This window comes from Camelus dromedarius, chromosome 35 (genome assembly GCF_036321535.1).
Source record: "Camelus dromedarius isolate mCamDro1 chromosome 35, mCamDro1.pat, whole genome shotgun sequence".
NCBI classification, from domain to species: domain Eukaryota; kingdom Metazoa; phylum Chordata; class Mammalia; order Artiodactyla; family Camelidae; genus Camelus; species Camelus dromedarius.
In genome coordinates, this window is record NC_087470.1 from 8,314,656 (window position 1) to 8,334,713 (window position 20,058).

Sequence of the window (20,058 nt, forward strand, 5' to 3'; positions counted from 1 at the left end):
TAACCGTTCATCGGCTGTGGAAGTTCAGGGCTCCACTCGCTGCACACGGTGACAGGGGCGGGCTTGTCCTCCCGGGAGCCCGGAACGTGGTGTCTGTTGAAGGCCCGTGTGCAGAACCGACACGTCTGCCCTCCGTCAGAGGACCCTCTTTCCCTCTACGACACCTCCCTCCCCAGGGCAGGACAGGTAATGCGCGGTCCATCAATTTCGTCTGCTAAGGGACCAGAGGGACACGGCCGTGAGCCCAGTCACGGCCGCCCGTGCACGGGGAATCCCCGGAGAGCGATCTGCCCTTCTTCTGCAGTGACTCAAGGAAGCAACAGAGGACTATGCTTTCCTCTTACCGAGCGGAGCAGCTGGCGGTGGGAGGCGAGCTTGCACAGGGCACCAAGGGGGAACAGGTGCAGGTACCCCGCTGGGCGACGACGGGCCGCACCCGGGGCAGGCCACGCAGGCTGGTCCTCGGAAAGTTTGGGGCCCTCCGGCCCACGGGGTGTCCTGCAGGACAGAAAGGAGGGCTTGGTTGAATGACGGACAAAATCGCCAACACCGTCAAGAGCCAAAACCCAACTCAGCATTCGTCGGCAACTTGCACCCTCCCATGCCCTGGGTGCCCAGTTGGCAGCTACGCTGCATGCTCTCCTTCAGTCCTGGGCCTGCCTGCATCCTGGGCTGCTCAGGATGCTTTGGCGATAAAATACTTTTACCAAACTTCACTGTGATGCCTGGGCATACTTATCCCCTAATTCCCAATCCACAGGCAAAGCCAGGAATTGTTTGTTCAAAAGGAAAATGCTAGTTCCAGAGATTATTCAATACAAAATGACCACTGGAACACAACTGAGTTAAATTACTTACTTTGGTTTCCTCTGCCTCCTGAGCCAGAAATGCGGTTCCATTCCTAACAGGGGTGTCATCTGTCTCTGAAGCTGTAAAGGGAGAGCAGCGCTGAAGGCGGATTCTATCTGACAGATGCCGTGTGGGGGAAGCACGAGCCGAGCTCTCTGTGCCCTCCTCCAAGAGCTCTCACTTCCGCCCACGCCCCGGGCTCTTCACAGAGGCCGCAGTTCTCCTTCTCACCTCAGTTGACCACGAGGACGAGGGGAGACTGGACCCCTGTCCCATGACGAGGACACCACAGGACCTTGATTCAGGTGTTTTCATAGCTAATCTCCCTGGATGGGGTCTCAGGTCTCAGATCCCTGTCAACCAACACTTACACAGTGGACTCACAGCACACTTCAGGGCAAATCAGTCTGTTTACAGATTATACATTAAAGTAAGAAGGGTCTTTCGTAGGAAGAGTATCAACAACCCCTGACTGTGATCTCCACCTCTTCCTCCTCAGCCTGTTGGTAAACTGTTAAAAGCCTTCTCTCTGACAGCGCATGTCTTGTATAAGTGACCAGATGTCACGTAAACATTTATGAAAGAAGTAGCCTCAATGACTCATGTTGTAATAATCGGCAAAAGAATGGTGAGTTACATGGAGTAGCTGGTGGGAGACTTTAGAGTTACACGTTAACTCTGGGAGAGGGATGCTACGTAGTCATGTCACTTACTAACTGGCTACTCTAGGTCACTGTGCAAGCTTTTTTATAAGAACGAAGGGACCTGCAAAATTAGTGAAGAAATGCCTGCTGCCGTAAAGCAGAACTTGAATAGAATATTTATCCACCAAGGCAAATGAAGGAAAATATTTTTCTCGTTATGACATACTGCCTTCATTCTAAAACGTCATCCATGTTATTTTCCTGAAATGAGAAGAAAATTCAGCCTTCAAAACCGTGTCCAGGCGGGAAGAGAGGGCTGACGCTCATGTCCTCTATTGCATAGAAACCAGCCATGCCAGCCACGCCAGGCAACCAAGAGACTGGGGGGCGGCCCGCAGTCCCTGGAGGGGCGTGAGCTCCACCGCTCACAGAGGACAGAGCCCTGCTGGCTGGTGGCATGTAAAGAAAACAGCATCTTGTCACCCAGCTGTGAACCTGTTCCCCACAGTGAGTGTGTGGTGTGGTGTCCAGGAAACCCGACAACTACCCATGGGGACAAGCAGCCCACTGGGCAGCTCCTGCTGCAGAAATGGAGCTGCCGCACTTCACAGTGCGCTCCTTACCTCTCAGGGGAGGGTGCAGCCTGTACGGTCCCCCTGGGGTGGACTCCTGCCTCATGTATTCCTCTGCCCGCCTCCATCTGCAGATTGCATCCAATCTTAAAGATAAAGAATGGCTTCAATACAAATTACACTACCAATTCCTCTACTAGGCACAAAACAACCAGTCCTTAAAAATCTCAAAACACCCATAAAAATGTGTCAAAATTCTGTACCTCTGTTTCAGGTGGGCAACTTCCCTTCTCAGCTCAGAGGATTTTTCCCTTCTCAGGTCAGAGTTTTCCCTTCTCAATTCAGAGATTTCCCTCTCCAGCTCCTGAGCCCTGAGCTGTGGGAGAAAAACACATCCACGTTCAGTTGTGGCCGACTGTGCACAAAGGGAAGGAAGGAAACAAATTCTTACCGAGCTGTCTTGGGCCTTCTTCTCGGCAAGAGTGACCTGAAAAATTCAACACATCAAGAAACACCCCATGGCTAGGGGTTCTCAGGGCCACAATAACTGTCTGCATCAGGTGCTGAGGACTCGGTGTGTCAGGAGGAAGGCAGGTTACCTGGTGTCTCCAAATGATCTCTGCTTCCCGCATTTGCCCGTGACATTCTTCAAGTCTTATCCTATGAGTTACAAATTGTTCCATCAGAGAAGACACAATGCTGGGTATGCTGTTAAATAATCTGCCCCAGTCCATGTTATCTGCACTGCACACTCACACACATCATCTCACCGCTCAAGACACACTGCACAAGGCTGCAGAAACACAGCAGGTGCAAAGCTGTCGCTGCAGCCACTCCTTCCGTCACTGTTACTGAACGCCTGCCCGGTTCTGCGCTGACACATTTCCCCCTCCCGTTCTCAGCATTTCCCTCACGTGTCCTGTGCTGAGCATCTTTCATCACAAAGCTTGATTCTTCCTTTCCTTACATCTTGACCCTACTTCTTACCCCTGGGTCTCCCCAGCAGCACGGGAATGTTTATTAGTCCGACTGACGCTACACTAAACTGCTATCCTCAGGGTGAGAACGGTTTATAGCACCTTCAGAAACATCTCTGTGAACCGTCTCTCCTCTCAGTCTGGCCAGCACTGGGACCAGGAAATTCTTAGTAACTTAATAATTTTTAAAGTTAAACGTTTAACTTAACATATGTAAAACTTAACACTTTTCCTCCTGTGTGAAGCCATGTATACAAATGTCTTTTGTTTGGGTCAGTTTATGATATTGTGTCTAAACATTTTAGAAAAGTTTTCAAAAAATCCAACAGGTGTTTTCAGAGCCGCAGGTGCAGAGGAGCTGAACTCACTTGTACCATCTTGTCTCCTCTTCAGCCAATTTTGCCTCCTCCTTTGCTGCCAACAACTGCTGCTTTCCCACCAGCTCACATCCGTTCATGTCCACCTTCCTGAGAGGGGAAAGAAACTCTGAAATTCTGCCAGTTTCCCTCCCAGAAACTGGAAGGGAAGAATTCCATGTTCCTTTCGCCCTTCCCCATAAATGCTCAGGCTGATAAATACACAGGAAAGAATTAAAGTACCCCCACTAATAAATATGAAAAAGCTACACTCAGGCCTCTGGCAAGTGTTTGGTATCTGGGCTTCCCTTCAGCGTCCTCACCCTTAATCATTTATGCATAAAGTAAACACACAGGAAAAGCCCACGTGAGGTGTGCTCTGAGCCCCCCCACCAGGCTTAGGCTCCTGTGCCTGGGACAGCACGAGCTCACTGTGTTTCAACGTGGGAATCAGGGTCTGACCAAGTCATCACAACCAAACACATTAGGGTAAAGCAAGCGTCCATGACTTGTTTCATTTCTCCCACAGAGAGCCCAGATTTCAGTCAAAACCTGGAGCAAAACCTGATCCTTTAGGAAATATAAGGAAATGTTTGTTTTTGAAAGCGGGTTAATGGGTGTGATGTCCATGACCTCTCCCTGAGAATGACAGGAAACTCTGGACAAATTATGAAATCCATGATCAAATGTACCAAATTGCTAACAAGCCAGAAAGGGACATGAGGCCAAGATGGAGAAGAAGAAAGCCCAGGACTGGGCCCACCTTCCCCGGGGGTCACCCGGTAACTGCAGAGGAAACCACTGAGATGCAGAGCAGCCCGGCAGCCGGTGCCCCCTACGCACAGGCACCGCAGTCAGGCAGCTGGAGCTCACTGTCCGTCAGCGAAGGTGATCCCTAGAGAGACCCACAGGACTTAGCTTGGATCCACGAGAGCTACATGCCAGAAACAAAGGTGGACAGGAGACACACGGGCCTCACGAAAGCTGGCTGCACTGACTGATCTCAGCTGCTAACCGGGTTAACAGGATGTAGCACTGCTGGCGACCTGACCACCTGCCAGCTGTAATGCCCACCTTCTCTGCAGCATGTTAACCTCACACGAGGCCTCAAATTTTCTCTATTTTCTACCCAATATCTAGAGTTTATTAAAAATGATAGACACATGGCAGGTCATGACACTTTGATGTGGTTGAAACCTAAGGACAATAAAAATGGACCTAGGGGGATCCAGATAATTAAGTGACTAAATCTGGTCCAAGAACCCGCTAAAATCTCAAACTAAATACAAACAAGACTCTGGTAACCAGTTAGAATGAACAGAAGCAGCAGATTACAGAAATCAAGGTCGAAAAATAAATGCACATCTGTACTGATTGAATATGGTAAAGAAAATATGGTGGTAAGTATTCTGAAACATATTACAATATCCACATAACTCCACACATTCATTCACACATTGTCATAATTAACACGGGAATGTCTTACCCTTCAGTGTCCATAGATCTCTGTCCACTGATTTCATCAAGGACGCGTACTTTCTTCACCTGCCTTTGGAAACCGTCTTCCTCACGTTCTTTCAGAGATCCCGATGCAGCATGGTGGTCTTGCATTTTCTTTTTACCCTCTATAAACATAAAACAACTGGCTTTGTGTGTGCCCATGTGCACTCAAGAGCTTGGCTGTGCTGGGGAGTGGAGAAAGGAGAGAATTCTGAAGGCAGGAATCCCCTTTTTACCTTCCCAGTGCAAATTCATTGCTATTACAGGCATGTTTCATTTTATTGCCCTCCCTGGTAATGCATATTTTTAAACAATTGAAGATTTGTAACAACCCTGAGTACAGCAATTCCATTGGTGACATTTTTTTCTGGCAGCATTTGCTCATTTCTTATCTCTGTGTCACATTTTTGTAGTTTCTGAAATATTTGGTTCTTTATCATTTTAATTAAAACAGGCATGACATTCCTTTAAGGCAAAGCCTAATCCAGCGGAAGTCCCTAGTTCTCAGTAATTCTATGAACCCTGAGAGAGGTGAAGAGGCTTCAGAAGAAAAGTGTGAAGCCAGCAGGGGTTGGCCCATGAAGTTTAAGGCAAGATTCCATCTCCACTGCATACCTGTGCAAGGTAAGGCGGGAAGAGCTGACCCAGAGGCTGCTGCAAGTGCTCCAGGAGATGAAGCTAAGGCAGCTAATGAAGGTGGCTGCACTAAACAACAGGTTTTCAATGCAGAGAACTGCAAGGGGAGGCCACCCAGCACCATCACAGCTGGAGAGAAGTCAGCGCCTGGCATCAAGGCTTCAATGGAAAGGCTGATTTTCCCGTTAGCGGCTAATGAAGCCAATATTCATTTAACATTATGAAAATCCAATGTCCCATGAGAATCAAGTGAAATCTACTCTGTGCTCTATAAATAGAACAAAGCCTGAATGACAGCACATCTATTTACAACATGAATATTTTTGCCCATTGTTGAGACCTACTGCTCAGAAAACAAAACAAAACACACAAAAAAAATTCTTTCAAAATATTACTGCTCATGGACAACGCACAAGTCGTCCAGGAGCTCTGATGGAGATGCATGAGATGAATGCTGTTTCCATGCTTAACACGACATCTATTCTGCAGCCCATGAATCAGGAGTAATTATGACTTTCAAGTCTTATTATTTAAGAAATACATTTTGGAAGGCTTTAGCTGCCATAGACAGTGACACCAATGATGGGTCTGGGCAAATGAATGGAAAATTTTCTGGAAAGGATTCACCATTTTACATGCCATTAAGAACATTCGTGATTCATGGGAAGAAGTCAAAATATCAACGTGAACTGGGGTTTGGAAGGAATTGATTCCAATCCTGATGTGTGACTTTGAGGGGCTCAAGAATTCAGTGCAGGAAGGAGCTGCAGATGTGCTGAAAATAGCAGGAGAACTAGAGTTACAAGTGGAGCCTGAAGATATGACTGATTGGCTGCAACCTCATGATAAAATGTGCATGAATAAGGAGCTGCTTCTTATGGACAAGCAAAGAAATTGGTTTCTTGAGATGGAATCTACTGGTGAAGATGCTGTGAAGAAGGTTGAAATAACAAAGGACTTAGAAGAGCGTATGAACTTAGCTGATAAATTACCACAGGGTTTGAGAGGACTGACTCCAATTTGGAAAGAATTTCTACTGTGTGTAAAATGTGTCAAATTGCCTGTGACAGAGGACTTGTTCCTGAAAGGAAGAGAGAATCCTGTCACAAACTTCATTGTGGTCTTATGTTAAGAAATTGCAAAAGCCACACCGATCTTCAGCAACTGCCACAATGACCAGTCAGCAGCCACCAATGTTAATTCAAGACCATCCACCAAAATGACTGTAACTCAATTAAAAAAAAGTTAAAAAAAAAAAGGACCATCCACCAACAAAAAGATTAAACCTCACTAAAGGCTCCAATGATGGCTAGCAGTTTTTAGTAATAAAGAGTATTTTCATTAAGTTATGAACATTGGGGTTTTTAGACACAGTGGTATTGTTCACTTAATAGACTACAGTATAGTGTAAACTTAAGTGTTCTTTGCACTGGAAAACCAAAAAAAAAAAAAAACCCAAAAAAATAAGTTATTTGACTCTCTTTATTATATTTATTTTATTCTAGGGGTCTAGAACTGAAGCCACAACATCTCCCAGGAATCCTGTATGTAAGGTTTTCTTCCCAACAAGCAACATACCTTCCAGGCTGCAGTCCCCTGTTGTCACAGCTCGCTGCATCGAATCCTCAGATCTGGTCTTCTAAACAACTGGCTGTAAGATAGATATGAGAAGACATTCAAGAAGTACTGATCCACAGCAATGTGCACATACATAACATGAGAGGAATCATACACTTGGAATCAGCTAAGACGGGCCATCTGCTTTCCGTGCGTTACAGCACAATTAAACACTGACACAGTGATGCTCGGTTCTCTGAGGTAAGCATCTCTTGGGGTGAGTAACAATCCTTACTCTCTTCTTGCTGCTGAGCTGAACGTCCTCCTGCACATGCATTTCTTCAGATTTCACTGTGGCTTCACAGACATGAGATTTATTAAGAGCAATTTCAACTTAAAACATTCTCATTGGTGACTAAATTCCCAAGAAAAATAATTTGAGTAGATATCAACATTTAATCTTCTAAGACATGAGATTGTTTTTCCTTGTGAAAGCTAATGTGTACAGTGGAAATCCTGCTGCAACTGGAGGCATTTACCTCAAATTCCTGAAGTGTTCATTGAAACAGCACCTTTCAAGTTCTCTGGAGATGTTCCTTTTTCCAGTATCTTCACACAGGACAGAAATAAATTATGTACTAAGATTTCAATGAAAACTCAGGGTGATATGCTTAAAAAGTGTAATTTTTTTTTCCAGAAACAAAGTATTTTGTTAACTGCAAAACAAACCATAGAAAATAAATATATTAGCCCTGGTACATGTCCAAAGACTTTGGTGAGCATTCTCTCCAGAAGATATTAAGGCAGTGAAATGATTCTGAACATACAAATTTTATAAAGAAAGGAAAGCAAGTGTTATACGTTCCCTTACACATGCTTGAAAGCATCTGAGACTTTCCCTGAATTTCGGTTTGGGGCTGAAGACAGTGCTCCATTTGAGAGTTTACAGCAGACAGGGCCTCTTCCTTCAAGTTCTAGCACCGGGCATCCTAGCAGCTCATTCTGACCATTTGCATCTTGCATTTCCTTCTTCAACTTGTCCTCTTCCACTGCCAGCCTGCCAATCTCTTCCAGAAAGTCTTGGTTTGTTCTGATGGGCAGTTGCTTCTCTTCAACCCTTTTGGAATCCTGTCCCTTCTCAGCCAGTACCCACAACTACCCCTAAGTTTCCTGTGATGGCAGCTGATACAGGCTGGGCCCAGGACAAATGTCAAGCCCATAAAGAAATGTGAAAAAAAGACCTCCAGGCACAGATTTTTCCTCACCTCCACAGGCTTCCTCCTCCCTGGACAATGGAGGGCACGACTGGACGAGAAGGGAAAGCATGGGTGGGAAACTGATCATGTCAAAGAGCTCACAAATGAGTGTTGCTGGTGAAATATAAACAAAGTTTACCCAAATTCACATGGAAAATTCTCTGTTTAACATCAACAGGGCAAGGAGCTGTGCACCTAGTCTAGTAACTTCCTTAACCTCTCAGGTATTTCCTGGCATCTTCTGTGTATCTTGGAGGGCAGTGTGAGTGGTGAGAAAACTCTCTAGGTTGTGAAAATAAGACATATTTCCTAGTCTCTGAAATAGAAAAAGTCACAGAGGTTTTAGTCCATGAAATTCTGGGTCATTGTTCACAGGGAGGTTCCGCTCCTGGGCTCTCACACTCTGCTGTGGTCAAAAGCAGGAGGAGCAGGAGCACGCAGCTCGCCCAGGGCACAAAAAGCCTCAGAAGCCCGGCTATGGTCAACGTGGCAGCTCTTACCAGGTGTGGGCTCTTGGCGTTCTGGTCCCTCACTGCCTGCAGCTTAGCTCGAACAATCTGAATGATGTCATTCAAATTTTCATTCACCTTCTCAATGGCTTTCAAGCTCTCCTTCAATGAAACATTGAATTAGTAACAATTACTCATTACTTTCATTTCTATTTTCAGAATGTAATCTAACAAGAAGTTCGTACCGTAAACTTCAGTGCTTTCTCAGAGGGCAGCTTCTTTTGCCTGATGGCCTCCTCTAAGCATTTCTTTGCGTTGTTGGTCTATGCAAAAATGTAATGAAGGAAACAGAATTACAAATACTAATTACACTGCTAGCTGAACCTATCTTGTATGTGACCCCTTCCACTAATACAGAAAGTGGTGATTTTCATCTACGACACTTGCTTTGTTTATTTTTTTACTGATATATAGTCAGTTACAATGTGTCAATTTTCTGGTGTACAGCATGTTTCAGTCACATATATATATACACCTATGTTTGTCTTCACATTCTTTTTCATTATAGATTACAAGACATCAAGTAGAGTTCCCTGTGCTCTACAGAAGAAATTTGTTTTTTGGGTTTTTTTTTTTTTTTAACTAGGACACTTGCTTTGAACCTAGACCTCTTATGGAACACATGGAACAGGACAGTAGGATGAAGGAAAAGAGAGCCAAATAACTGAACTGCCAGAGGGGGGAGGAACTGAAGTTAAAATCACAAAAAAAAAAAAAAGCAAAAGGACAAGGATACCTTCTGCACCCAAGCAGATATATTTTCTGCAAGTTCTCTGTTTTCATTCTCCAAATTCTTGCTCTGCACAGTCATCTGCTTTAAAGTAACTAAAAGGAGATGAAGCAATTTCTCATATTGGCAAGAAAACCCAGTAGAATAGAATTATCATGATTTATTAGCAGTAGAGACATATCAGGCTGGCAGTATGAGTATAATTAACCTTTTAGCTTTTCTACTGTGCCTAAAGGAAGCAAATCTTAGTGGCATTCTAAATGTGAGATCATTGAGATTCCTAGTTTAATTTTTTTCAAAGATGCAGAAACACAATAAAAAGTCTTCCCCTAAATTCTCTCCCAGCTATAAGCACCATTCTTAGAAAATTCAATCATTCAAATACTTCTGACATCACCAGAGATGAAAAAGAAAAACTAAGCATCCTGTCCCCTTAACATTCTCTCCTCCAATTACTAAGGTAAGTAAAAATGCCCCTACTTAAAAAAAATAGAACCCTTATCCCACGCAGGTTCACCCCACAGCCAGGCCCTATCTGCAACACCACAGAAGGCAAGTTCAAAACATTGCCTGACTGGGCCTGCACAGGCCTCCAGTGTCTTCCTGCTGCCTGGAAGATCATCTTTCATGAAAACCATGTTGGGGGCCCTGAAGGACAAGGTCGCTGGAATTAAACATTTTGGTACCATGTGGGCTTCCCCACCTAGTCACTGGAGGACCTGGATAACACACAGGCCCTAAATGACAAGCTTTTCTATCGCCAGGATGAGAATGTTACCATCACTGCTTCAGGAAAGCAGCACATGTAAAACAGCCAGTCACAGGCAACTCCACGTGTGAAGCTCTAGAACGCTGCCCTCAGAACCAGACTCCTCTCTCAGGCATCTAAGTCCCTCATCTGACCACACAGTGCACACGTGTCTTCTGCCTGCCCAGTGGGGATGCTCTGATGTTGAGATCCCTCTTCTCAGCACCAGCCCTTCTGCATCAACTGTCACCAACAGCAGCCCTTGAGGGCCTACTGAGCGCCGGGCAGCCACCCTGCCCACCACGCACATCCCCACTCGGTCAGCAGAGTGTGAAGCCTGCATAGAAAGCATCATCCTCAGGCTGAATCACTTCCATTAAGTCCCCACTGCCATGAATGGCTCCCTTCACTTATGAGTCACAGCCCATGGTTTCCCCTCTGCTGTGACACACACCGCCTGGCTACATCTGCATCTCTCCCTCAGCCTGGGGAGACCTGACAGGCTCAAGTAGTGTTTCAGCATCTTTACTTTTCACCAAGAGCCAGCTCATATTAGGGACACACTCCGAACATTAGACTCTTCTCATCACCTGCTTCCTCAAGGTTGCTATGCAAAATTAAACTCATCCTAGTCTCCCTACTCCTGTGACCCTCCTGGCCTCTTAGCTCAATAGATGCCAACTTCCTCTACGATGTCATTTAGACACAAATCACAGGAGTAAAATTTTCAAGAGTTGAGAAGTCAGTTAGACATCAGAAGTCATTGTGTTTACTCTTAGTTGAATTAAAATCCACATCAAATCCTGGTATTGAGAAAATATTACAAAGGAAACTAAACCCTAATACCTTACCTTGACACACTGGAGGCTTTACCTAGGAGAGGAAGAAACATTAAATTTGAAGTCAAAACATATAATTAGTAAATCTATAATTTCTAATAAACTATCAAAACAGTAATCCATTGAAATCACAATTATCACTTTGGTTCAGCATAACAATTAATATGATTAAAAATCAGGAAAAATCAGAATTTCCTACTTAAGGCATGATCTTTCACTCACCATTTCTGATAGCACAATGGTAAATAACTTATTTTAGAACAAAAGATCTGCTTACATTCTATTAAATAAACATCACTCTATTCAATTTTCATAACACATATTCATATTTAACAACACTGAACTATATTATTTTCATGATATGTTGTTGTAATGCATCATTTATCTAATTTTTTTTTGTCAAATCAAACATCCACACTTAAGTCCAGAACCTGGATAGTTGTGTAACCTTCAAAAGAGAGAGAGAGACAGAGAGGAGGAAACTAAAAGAAAAATAAAGGCAAAATCTTTATACTAAGATTAAGATGCACCCCTTTCATTCAATGAAAGGTTTTCTGAAATCTTATACAGAGTTGACTGTTGAATTGATAAGCAATTGTAACATATGAGGTCGTAAGATTTGTCAAGACCACTAAAAACAAACGGACATCAAATGAGACATCAGACGAGAATGAAAGTGAGTAATGGCTGTAGTAAAAGCCCACACAGCAGCAGGAAGGACAGCGACCATTTTCAAGAAGCGAACGTGCTTCTTGACTCAGATACAAGTCATCGTATGAAGAGTAATAGTCCAGAAAAACCCAGGCAGGACTCCACTGTAATACCATGTAAAGACACATTTCCCTGACCCGTAACACATATTTCTTCATTCAAAACTTTAAGTGATGATCAGAGACTGAGGCCAGCCCCTAACCTTGCCAAGATATTGGAGAATCATCACAGTGTCGAAGATCCAGTGGCAATAATGTGGCAATAGAAGAATGCATCCACGGAGGGCAAACAGAAAACCACAGATGTTCCCTTAACTTCACACTTGCTCAGGAACACTGAGCTTCCCTGTCCCCTGTCACCCAACACACAGGCAGGGGCAGGTGGAGAGATAGATGGGCTCGCCAAATACTTAACCTTCCTGTTTTGTTATTGAAGAGAAGAGTTTATAAATTGCCATTGTCTCATTGAGAATATACTGTTGTCTTGCTCAATGAGTTCTTACTATAAAGATTTTGCAACAAATTTCCATTTCAAAACTAATTTGTGTTCAAGTTAGTAATCTAAAAGGAAACAAAGAAAAGACTCCTGGATTCTGGCCCAGGCAGGCAAATAAAATGTCCAGTGACTATAAAAATTCCTATTAGGTGTGATTAAAAGGACACTGTCAGGTACTTTAGTAATACTCACAGCAAGGACGGTCCTCCAGACGAACAAGAGAAAAATAGAAACTCCCCAGGAGGCAGCAAGAAGAATAAGCTTCCACAGAAGTTCATAAACATCAGATGCAGGATGGAAAAGGAGAATCAGAGTGTCGAGGATCTGAAAAGATATTAGATATAATGAGGAACCTCAAAGACATTCCCAGTATATATGTCACAGAGAATCATCTTTAGAAACCCTCAACCACATCCTTAGATAGCTCCACAGAGAGGCGAGAAGGGACATTTGAATTCAAAGGAGTTCTTGGGAGTGTGGGCATGTTTACTGCCTTGATTTGGTAATAGTTTCACTGCTGCACACATACGTCAAATACCTGATACACAAAATGTTAGAGATTTGACTTTGCTGACAGGCACATTGCAAATATTTTTAAAATAGTTAACAGAACTTAACTTATGAATGTAGAAGCCAACTTGAAATTGAAAATAAGCAAACACAAACCTACAGGGCATGGGACGCCTCCATCTTCTATTGTATGTTCATGAAGTACCTGGACAAACCCCTATGAAATGTCTCCAAAAATACACCCAACATGTATGGGGAAAGAGCAATGAAGGTATGTGTTAAAATACAGAGAGATGTACAGAGATGTATTTCTACATTTATAGACTGGACATGAGTGAGAAAGCAGACCAGCTCTTAGAATAATGTCAAAATTACTATTCCAGCAAAAATTAATGATATATTTTAGCCCAACTATCTAAAAACCATGGAGGTGTTCTTCAGTATTCACTTTGGTTCTGAACCAGAGCATGTAATGTCAGACTTCTGAAATAAATAGGGATTTGTATAATAGAGTTTTAATCATATTATACAAGATTACACAAAGAATGAAGTTACATAAAAAGAGAACTCAAAATAATCAGTACAAATAATTTACATGCATATTTCACAGTACTGCACCTACGTCCATTAACAGCCACCAAGAAAATTAATTTGTATTTCTGGAATGTACAGTCACCAAAACAAAAGCCAAACACATAGTTTTGTAAAAACTAGATTTATAAGTATTATAGGAGGGAATAAATGCACAATGTAATTTGTACTTTATCTAGACACCAAGTTTCAGTCTTGTGCAAATAAAACCCCTCTAGAAAGCAGCCTCTGAAATCAGTAACACTGTCATTGTCAGCTCTCACAGTTGGGGTCAGTAAAATGTGTGCTGGTGGAAAACATGCACTGTCTTTGCATAGCTGCCATCTGAGAGAGCAGTGGATCTCAGCACAAAGGAGAGACATGCAGATAAAAGGCACAAAAACAAACACCATCTAGTCGCTAACTGGTAAAACTCCCTCCACCATGGGCATGCTTGTTACGCACGGCACAGTCTGAGTGCTGACGTCAGCAGCTGCCTCCTACCTAAAGTCTATCCATCAGGGCCGATGGACTCAGGTTCTGTCAGCGGCCATGAGCAACGGTGGAGAAGGACAAGTTAGTTTATCCAAATGCTCAAAGATGTGGTAGGGAAAGAGGGCTGACTAACCTGTGAGAACTCAGCCTCATTCCCTTTGAGGGAAAAAATCCCAACAAAGATGACCTAGAAACGCCCTCCTTAGTAGGCTCAAAAGAAACAGAACAGACTCTTCTTTGGGTGGAGTGTTCATGTGGCATTGATTCTGCTTCAGTGCAAAGATTGTTCCTGACACTCAGTTTTTCCAGGTCCGTAAGAATCTGGTGGAAGCCTATCAGAACAAACCACTTAAATCCATGAGGTGTTCTCAGTCTTTCTTTTTTAGGGTGTGGAGGTGATTTATCCTGACACAGTAAAAATTTCACAGCATGTATCTGAATTTTCTTTATATTTAGACAATTCTAAAGACATGAAGGACACTTTCTGCTTTGGGGAAATCAACATTCTTCACAAGGACACGTCACTAAAAAAAAAGACAACTCGTCCACCTCCTGGTCACATCCCTCCTGAGCATTTCCTCATTGTAAACATCACAGCAGGTTGCAGCCACTGATTTTCACATCAGCTCAGCTCTCAGGGCTCCCCCATCAACCTAGCTGGACACAGAGTCCCTAGGGGCAGCCTCCAAGATAAAAAGGAAAGGGATAACTAAGAATTTGCTAGAAGTCCAATAAAAATAAAAGCAAAAATAAACAAATGGGACCTAATTAAACTTGGAAGCTTTTGCATAGCAATGGAAACCATAAGCAAAACAAAAAGACAACCTACAGAATGGGAGAAAATTTTTGCAAAACATGAAACTGACAAGGGCTTAATCGCCAGAATATAGAAACAAATCATACAACTAAATAAGAAAAAAAAAAAAACTCAATCCAAAAATGGGCAGAAGACCTAAACAAGCAATTGTCCAGTGAAGACATACAAATGGCTAACAGGCACATGAAAAAGTGCTCATTATCACTGATTATCAGAGAATTGCAAATCAAAACTACAATGAGGTATCACCTCACACAAGTCAGAATGGCCATCATTCAAAAGTCCACAAATGACAAATGTTGGAGAGGCTGTGGAGAAAAGGGAACTCTCCTACACCGCTGGTGGGAATGCAGGTTGGTGCAGCCACTGTGCAAAAGTTTGTAGATTCCTCAAAAGACTAAGAATAGACTTACCATATGACCTAATAATCCCACTCCTGGGCATATGTCCAGAAGGAACCCTACTTCAAAAAGACACCTGCACCCCAATGTTCATAGCAGCACTATTTACAATAGCCAAGACATGGAAACAGCCTAAATGTCCATCAACAGATGACTGGATAAAGAAGAGGTGGTATATTTATACAATGAAATACTATTTGGCCATAAAAAACCAATATGCCATTTGCAGCAACATGGATGTCCCTAGAGAATGTCATTCTAAGTGAAGTAAGCCAAAAAGAGAAAGAAAAATACCATATGAGTTTGCTCACATGTGGAATCCAAAAAAAATAAATAAAAAAGAGCATAAATACAAAACAGAAACAGACTCACAGACATAGAATACAAACTTGCGGTTGCCAAGGGGCTGAGGGGTGGGAAGGGACAGATTGGGAGTTTGAAATTTGTAGATACTGACAGGCATATGCAGAATAGATAATCAAGATTATACTGTATATCACAGGGAAATATATACAAGATCTTATGCTATTTCACAGAGAAAAAAATTCTGACAATGAAAATATGTATGTTCATATATAACTGAAAAACTGTGCTCTACACTAGAATTTGACACACTATTGTAAAATGACTATAACTCAATAAAAATGTAAAAAAAAAAGAAGCTGTGGTATATTTTACACAATAGACTACTACTCAGCCATAAAAATGATAAAATGATGCCATTTGCAGCAACAGGGAATGGATGGACCTGGAGAATGTCATTCTAAGTGAAGTAGTCATAAAGGAAAAGAAAAATACCATATGATATCACTTATATTTGGAATCAAAAAAAAAAAGAGACAAACTTATTTACAAAACAGAAACAGACTTAGAGCATAGAAAACAAACTATGGTTACCAGAGGGAAAGGGAGTGGGAAGGGAAAAATTGGAAGTTTGAGATTCATGAATACTAATCTCTATAAAGTAGACAACAACTAGTTTACACTGTACAACACAGGGAACTCTATTTAATATCTTGTAGTACTTTATGGTAAAAAAAAAGAATATGAAAATGAATATATGTATTTTCCTATATGACTGAAGCATTCTGTTGTACATGAGAAATGGACAACATGGTAAACTGACTATACTTCAATAAAAATATTTTAAAATTTATAGGGCTATTGAATATTTTTGTTACGTTAAAATTTCTGAAAAGAATACACTTCAAAGAAAAAACAAAGTTGCTGTAAGTTAACAAACCAGAAAGCACAGAGCAGAGATGACATTTCCCTGTTTAACAGACCAGCACCAACCCAGTGCTGAGACCCCACTGCTCCCAGGACTGCCAGACGTCACCACCAGGAAGGGTGCACACACAGGAGAGCACACCGCACAGGGACAGAACCGGAACACGCACAACTTGAAGCAGGATCCTGACAAGCTTTCCGGGAGCCAGTCTCACTATGACTTCTAGTAAATAGGAGTTTCTCGCTTTTTAAAAAACTGCTTTACTGAGATATAATTCACCCACTCCCCCATTTTAGGCATACAACTCAATGGCTTTTAGGATGTTCACACTTCCTTCTTTGATGCAATAAAGTAACTAATTCAGGTTTCATCCTGTCAACCTGCTGTTTGGTCCAAGAGGTCCTGATAGGACTCAGATCTTGAGGACGCCGGTGGCCAGAGCCACTCTAGGCTGGTCAAGAAACATGTCCTGAGAGCCTCGGGCTTCACCAACGATGCGTTCCCATCAAGGACCCTATGAGAAAGTATCTATTTAACCACAGTGTGAAAGAGCCCAGGAAAAAGGAGGACACCTGATGCCCGATGTTTACTCACAGTTGTATATTCATATCCAGTACACCCCAGCACGTGGGACCAGAACATCCCCATCACCTACATGTCCTGGTCCTCTCAGGTGGGGAGGGGACAGGGGAGGGGAGGGGAGGGTTGGGGAGGGGAGGGGAGAGGAGGGGTGGGGGATGGGGTGGGGAGGGAATGTGACAGGAAGAGGGGTTGGGCACTTGGGTGGAGAAGGGGGTCACAGAAAGGATGAGGGTCAATCAAGCTCTTGAGGGGAGGAAGGAGGGTTCAGTCAGGTCAGGAGGTCAGCAGGTCAGGAAAACAAACAGCAGGCAAGCGGACTCTCAGGAGCAGCTGGAGGGGACCAGACGCCTCCCTCCAAGCCTACTCCTGTCTGAACGCTGCCTTAGCAACGCCCCATGCTTTATGTCCTCTCTAGACCAATCACCTGCCTTTGCCCCTGGCACCTCACAGTGGACATTCTGGGTGACGTCACTTTTACAATGTGCCCCGCCTAACTGATCCCCCACCACCAACTGCCATCTAACCCTGGGTCCTCTCGGCAAACTTTTCTGACCTTATGCTTTCTGGTCCTGCCCAACTGATGTCCCCTGCCCCCTACTTCTTGGGTGCTCCCTCCTCCTTTTCCAAATTCCCAGGATTTCCCTTGGGCAGTGGCTGAAAAACATATTAGATAGACAATGACAGAACCAGGAGGAATCAAATATACAGGCAGGGTGGGAGGTCCTCTCTCCCCTTTGCTCAGCACTGCACACAAAATGCAGAGAGAACGTCCACAAGACGGAGATCTTAAAAGCACACCATCTTAATCACGTCGCCACACCCATGTGGCTGTCCTTATCTGTAGTACACCTGTAGGTGACACATTAATTTTAAGTACGTATGTCACATGCATAAAAATAAGCCCTATGGTTTTTGCCAAAAATATATCAAATTATAAAAAATAATTATATATTGTCACACCCCCTACACTGCCCTTGGGTGATTCACTTACACCCAGGTTCAAGGAGGCAGAAACTACCTGGGTGGGACAGAAGCAAAGTTGTGCTTTGGGGCAGTACTGGCTGTGAGGGGGCCTGAGAAACCCTTTTGGGGTGGTGGGAAGAGTTGGTGTCTAGATATGGGGGGTGATTGTGTTCACTCAATCAAGAAATACTGAGCACATGGGGCCTGCCAGTCTCAGGAGTCAGAGAGACCCTCCTGCCCTGTGGGGAGTTGACCCCGACTGCTCACAGGCCCAGTGGGGCTGCATTTCCAACCACACTGCTGGGCCTTCCTGGTCCCACAGCCGGGCTTCAGGCACTGTGCTGGCTCCAGGATCCCCTGGCCTGGAGGGACTGAGTCCCATCCAGGGTGAGCAGGCTTCAGGGATCCTGGGTCTCCTCCTACTGTCAATCAGAATTCCTTCCAACCCTCAGGAATCGGGACACCCTGTAAATCACCCATTAGCATCAGGTCAAAGGTATTGAGGTCTCACACTAAGCAATAAAATGTGCCAACTGACCAAATTCAAAGTGCAGTGTTCCAACTACACAACATTCTCAATAACCCATTTTATGGATGAGAAGACAGAGGGGGTGTGAATCACCTAAGGGTCTCGGGGTGGCGAGTGCTCTAACTTTACCCTGAACTAAGATCTACCTTGGAAAGCGATTCCACCTGGAGCCCATCCTGTGACATGCTCCCTGAGGTTCTGAGGAAGACCGTTGGCTTTTCCTTGGGAAATTCCTCTTGCAATGACATTAAATCATGCATCAGTCAAGACAAACGGTGAGGATGTGTTCATGAGGGATCCTGACTCTTAACGGCAAGTCAACTTTGTCTCAGGAAATGGGTCTTCTATTACCATTAATTCTGGCACCAAGGTAAATAAGAGTAACAACATAAAATCCATCATACATATAAGTACTTTTAATTTAAAATATAAATAACTTTATGAACTATAAATGGATGCATTGCATTGGTCCATGACAAACAGGACATTACGTACATTCATTACAAAGAAGTGCTGTCATGGGTGGGGATGTGGTGACAAGAGCAGGGTCATTTTTAGCAGGGAAGGATATCCTACAGCTCTCAGTACAGGGTGGGTAAGTTCACAGTGCTTCTCCCCACGACCAAACTCTCACCACACACACACACACACACACACACACACACACACACAAACACACACACACACAGGCAAATGTACATAGATCCTAAAATGACCATCTACATTCTGATCAGAAAAAAGATAAAGATATGTGCTCACATCACCTAACAACACACTGACCACACACACAGTTCCCATAATAACTTCTTAATACTTCAGTTCTATGAGCCTCTGAAGTTCCCCTCACTTGTGCTCACCATCATCTAACAGAAAGAAGTCATAAACAATTCTTCAAGTTTGATTCATTACAGTTCCTCTAAGAACTTATATTATTGCAAGTGTCAGAAGAATATAAAATTCAATTTCAGATGGAGTTTTTGGCTCAGTAGTTTTCATGGTTAAAAGTTTCCACTGACTACACAAAATTATTGGCTCTACTTTTCTCGTTCTGTGCTTCCTGTCCCAACTAAAATTTCCCTGTACATCTCGTTATTTTGGATTTCAGTCAGTGGCCTGATAGTGCATTTTGTAGATAGTTTGATTGTTCCTACAGATCGCTATCTATTGATGAGCATTTTATTCTTTTAGTATTAAATAGAACAAATGACTTCCAGTCTACAGCTTTTCCTGTAACTGGAGAAACAATAAAGCTTATACCGACATCTCTCACCACTACACTACCAGACTCACAGCTTGTCCTGACCGTACTCTGACCTCCTCTAGTCAGTGTCCAGAAAAATCAAGCCCACACACGTGTGGATGTGACTCTATAGGGCCAGCACGCCCACCTTCTCCATTTACTTACTCTCAGTCGTCACTACTTTCCTATATTTGACCTAGAAGTTGCCCTCCTCCTACCCCTACCCTGAGCATTTCAGAAGAGTAACCTAAAAACTAAACTCTTCATGGCACAAACTGTAATCACATTACTAGTAGCCATAAAGTTAGCCTATGAGTGAATTTAAAAGGATTAGAATGAAT

The 20,058-nt window shown here is 43.4% G+C and overlaps 2 protein-coding genes across 3 annotated transcripts in view; both read right to left on the bottom strand.

The window, feature by feature from the left end:
• Positions 1 to 20,058, bottom strand: part of LOC116155268 (uncharacterized) — a 359,531-nt gene that overhangs the window by 147,449 nt on the left and 192,024 nt on the right. The window lies entirely within an intron of this gene.
• LOC135320005 (melanoma inhibitory activity protein 2-like) lies at positions 1,941 to 7,161 on the bottom strand. 2 transcript variants are annotated; one of them, XM_064482403.1, is made up of 7 exons: positions 7,113 to 7,161; positions 4,885 to 5,023; positions 3,411 to 3,509; positions 2,665 to 2,725; positions 2,517 to 2,552; positions 2,329 to 2,441; positions 1,941 to 2,211 (listed from the first exon to the last, which is right to left on the bottom strand). In XM_064482403.1, exons 1-7 carry the CDS (start codon positions 7,150 to 7,152, stop codon positions 2,037 to 2,039), a joined length of 663 nt encoding a protein of 220 aa, XP_064338473.1. In that variant the 5' UTR covers positions 7,153 to 7,161; the 3' UTR covers positions 1,941 to 2,036. The 2 variants fall into 2 exon arrangements, with proteins under 2 accessions (XP_064338473.1, XP_064338472.1); XM_064482402.1 differs by lacking the exon at positions 7,113 to 7,161 and adding an exon at positions 5,514 to 5,673.

Excerpts from the sequence above, each read along its gene's own strand:
- LOC135320005 (XM_064482402.1), bottom strand. The coding sequence starts at position 5,658 with ATGGTGCTGGGTGGCCTCCCCTTGCAGTTCTCTGCATTGAAAACCTGT. Across the intron at positions 2,726-3,410 it reads GAGGAGACAAGATGGTACAA|GATAAGACTTGAAGAATGTC; the intron begins GTGAGTTCAGCT and ends TGTAACTCATAG. Across the intron at positions 2,442-2,516 it reads AGAAGGCCCAAGACAGCTCG|CTCAGGGCTCAGGAGCTGGA; the intron begins GTAAGAATTTGT and ends TTTCTCCCACAG.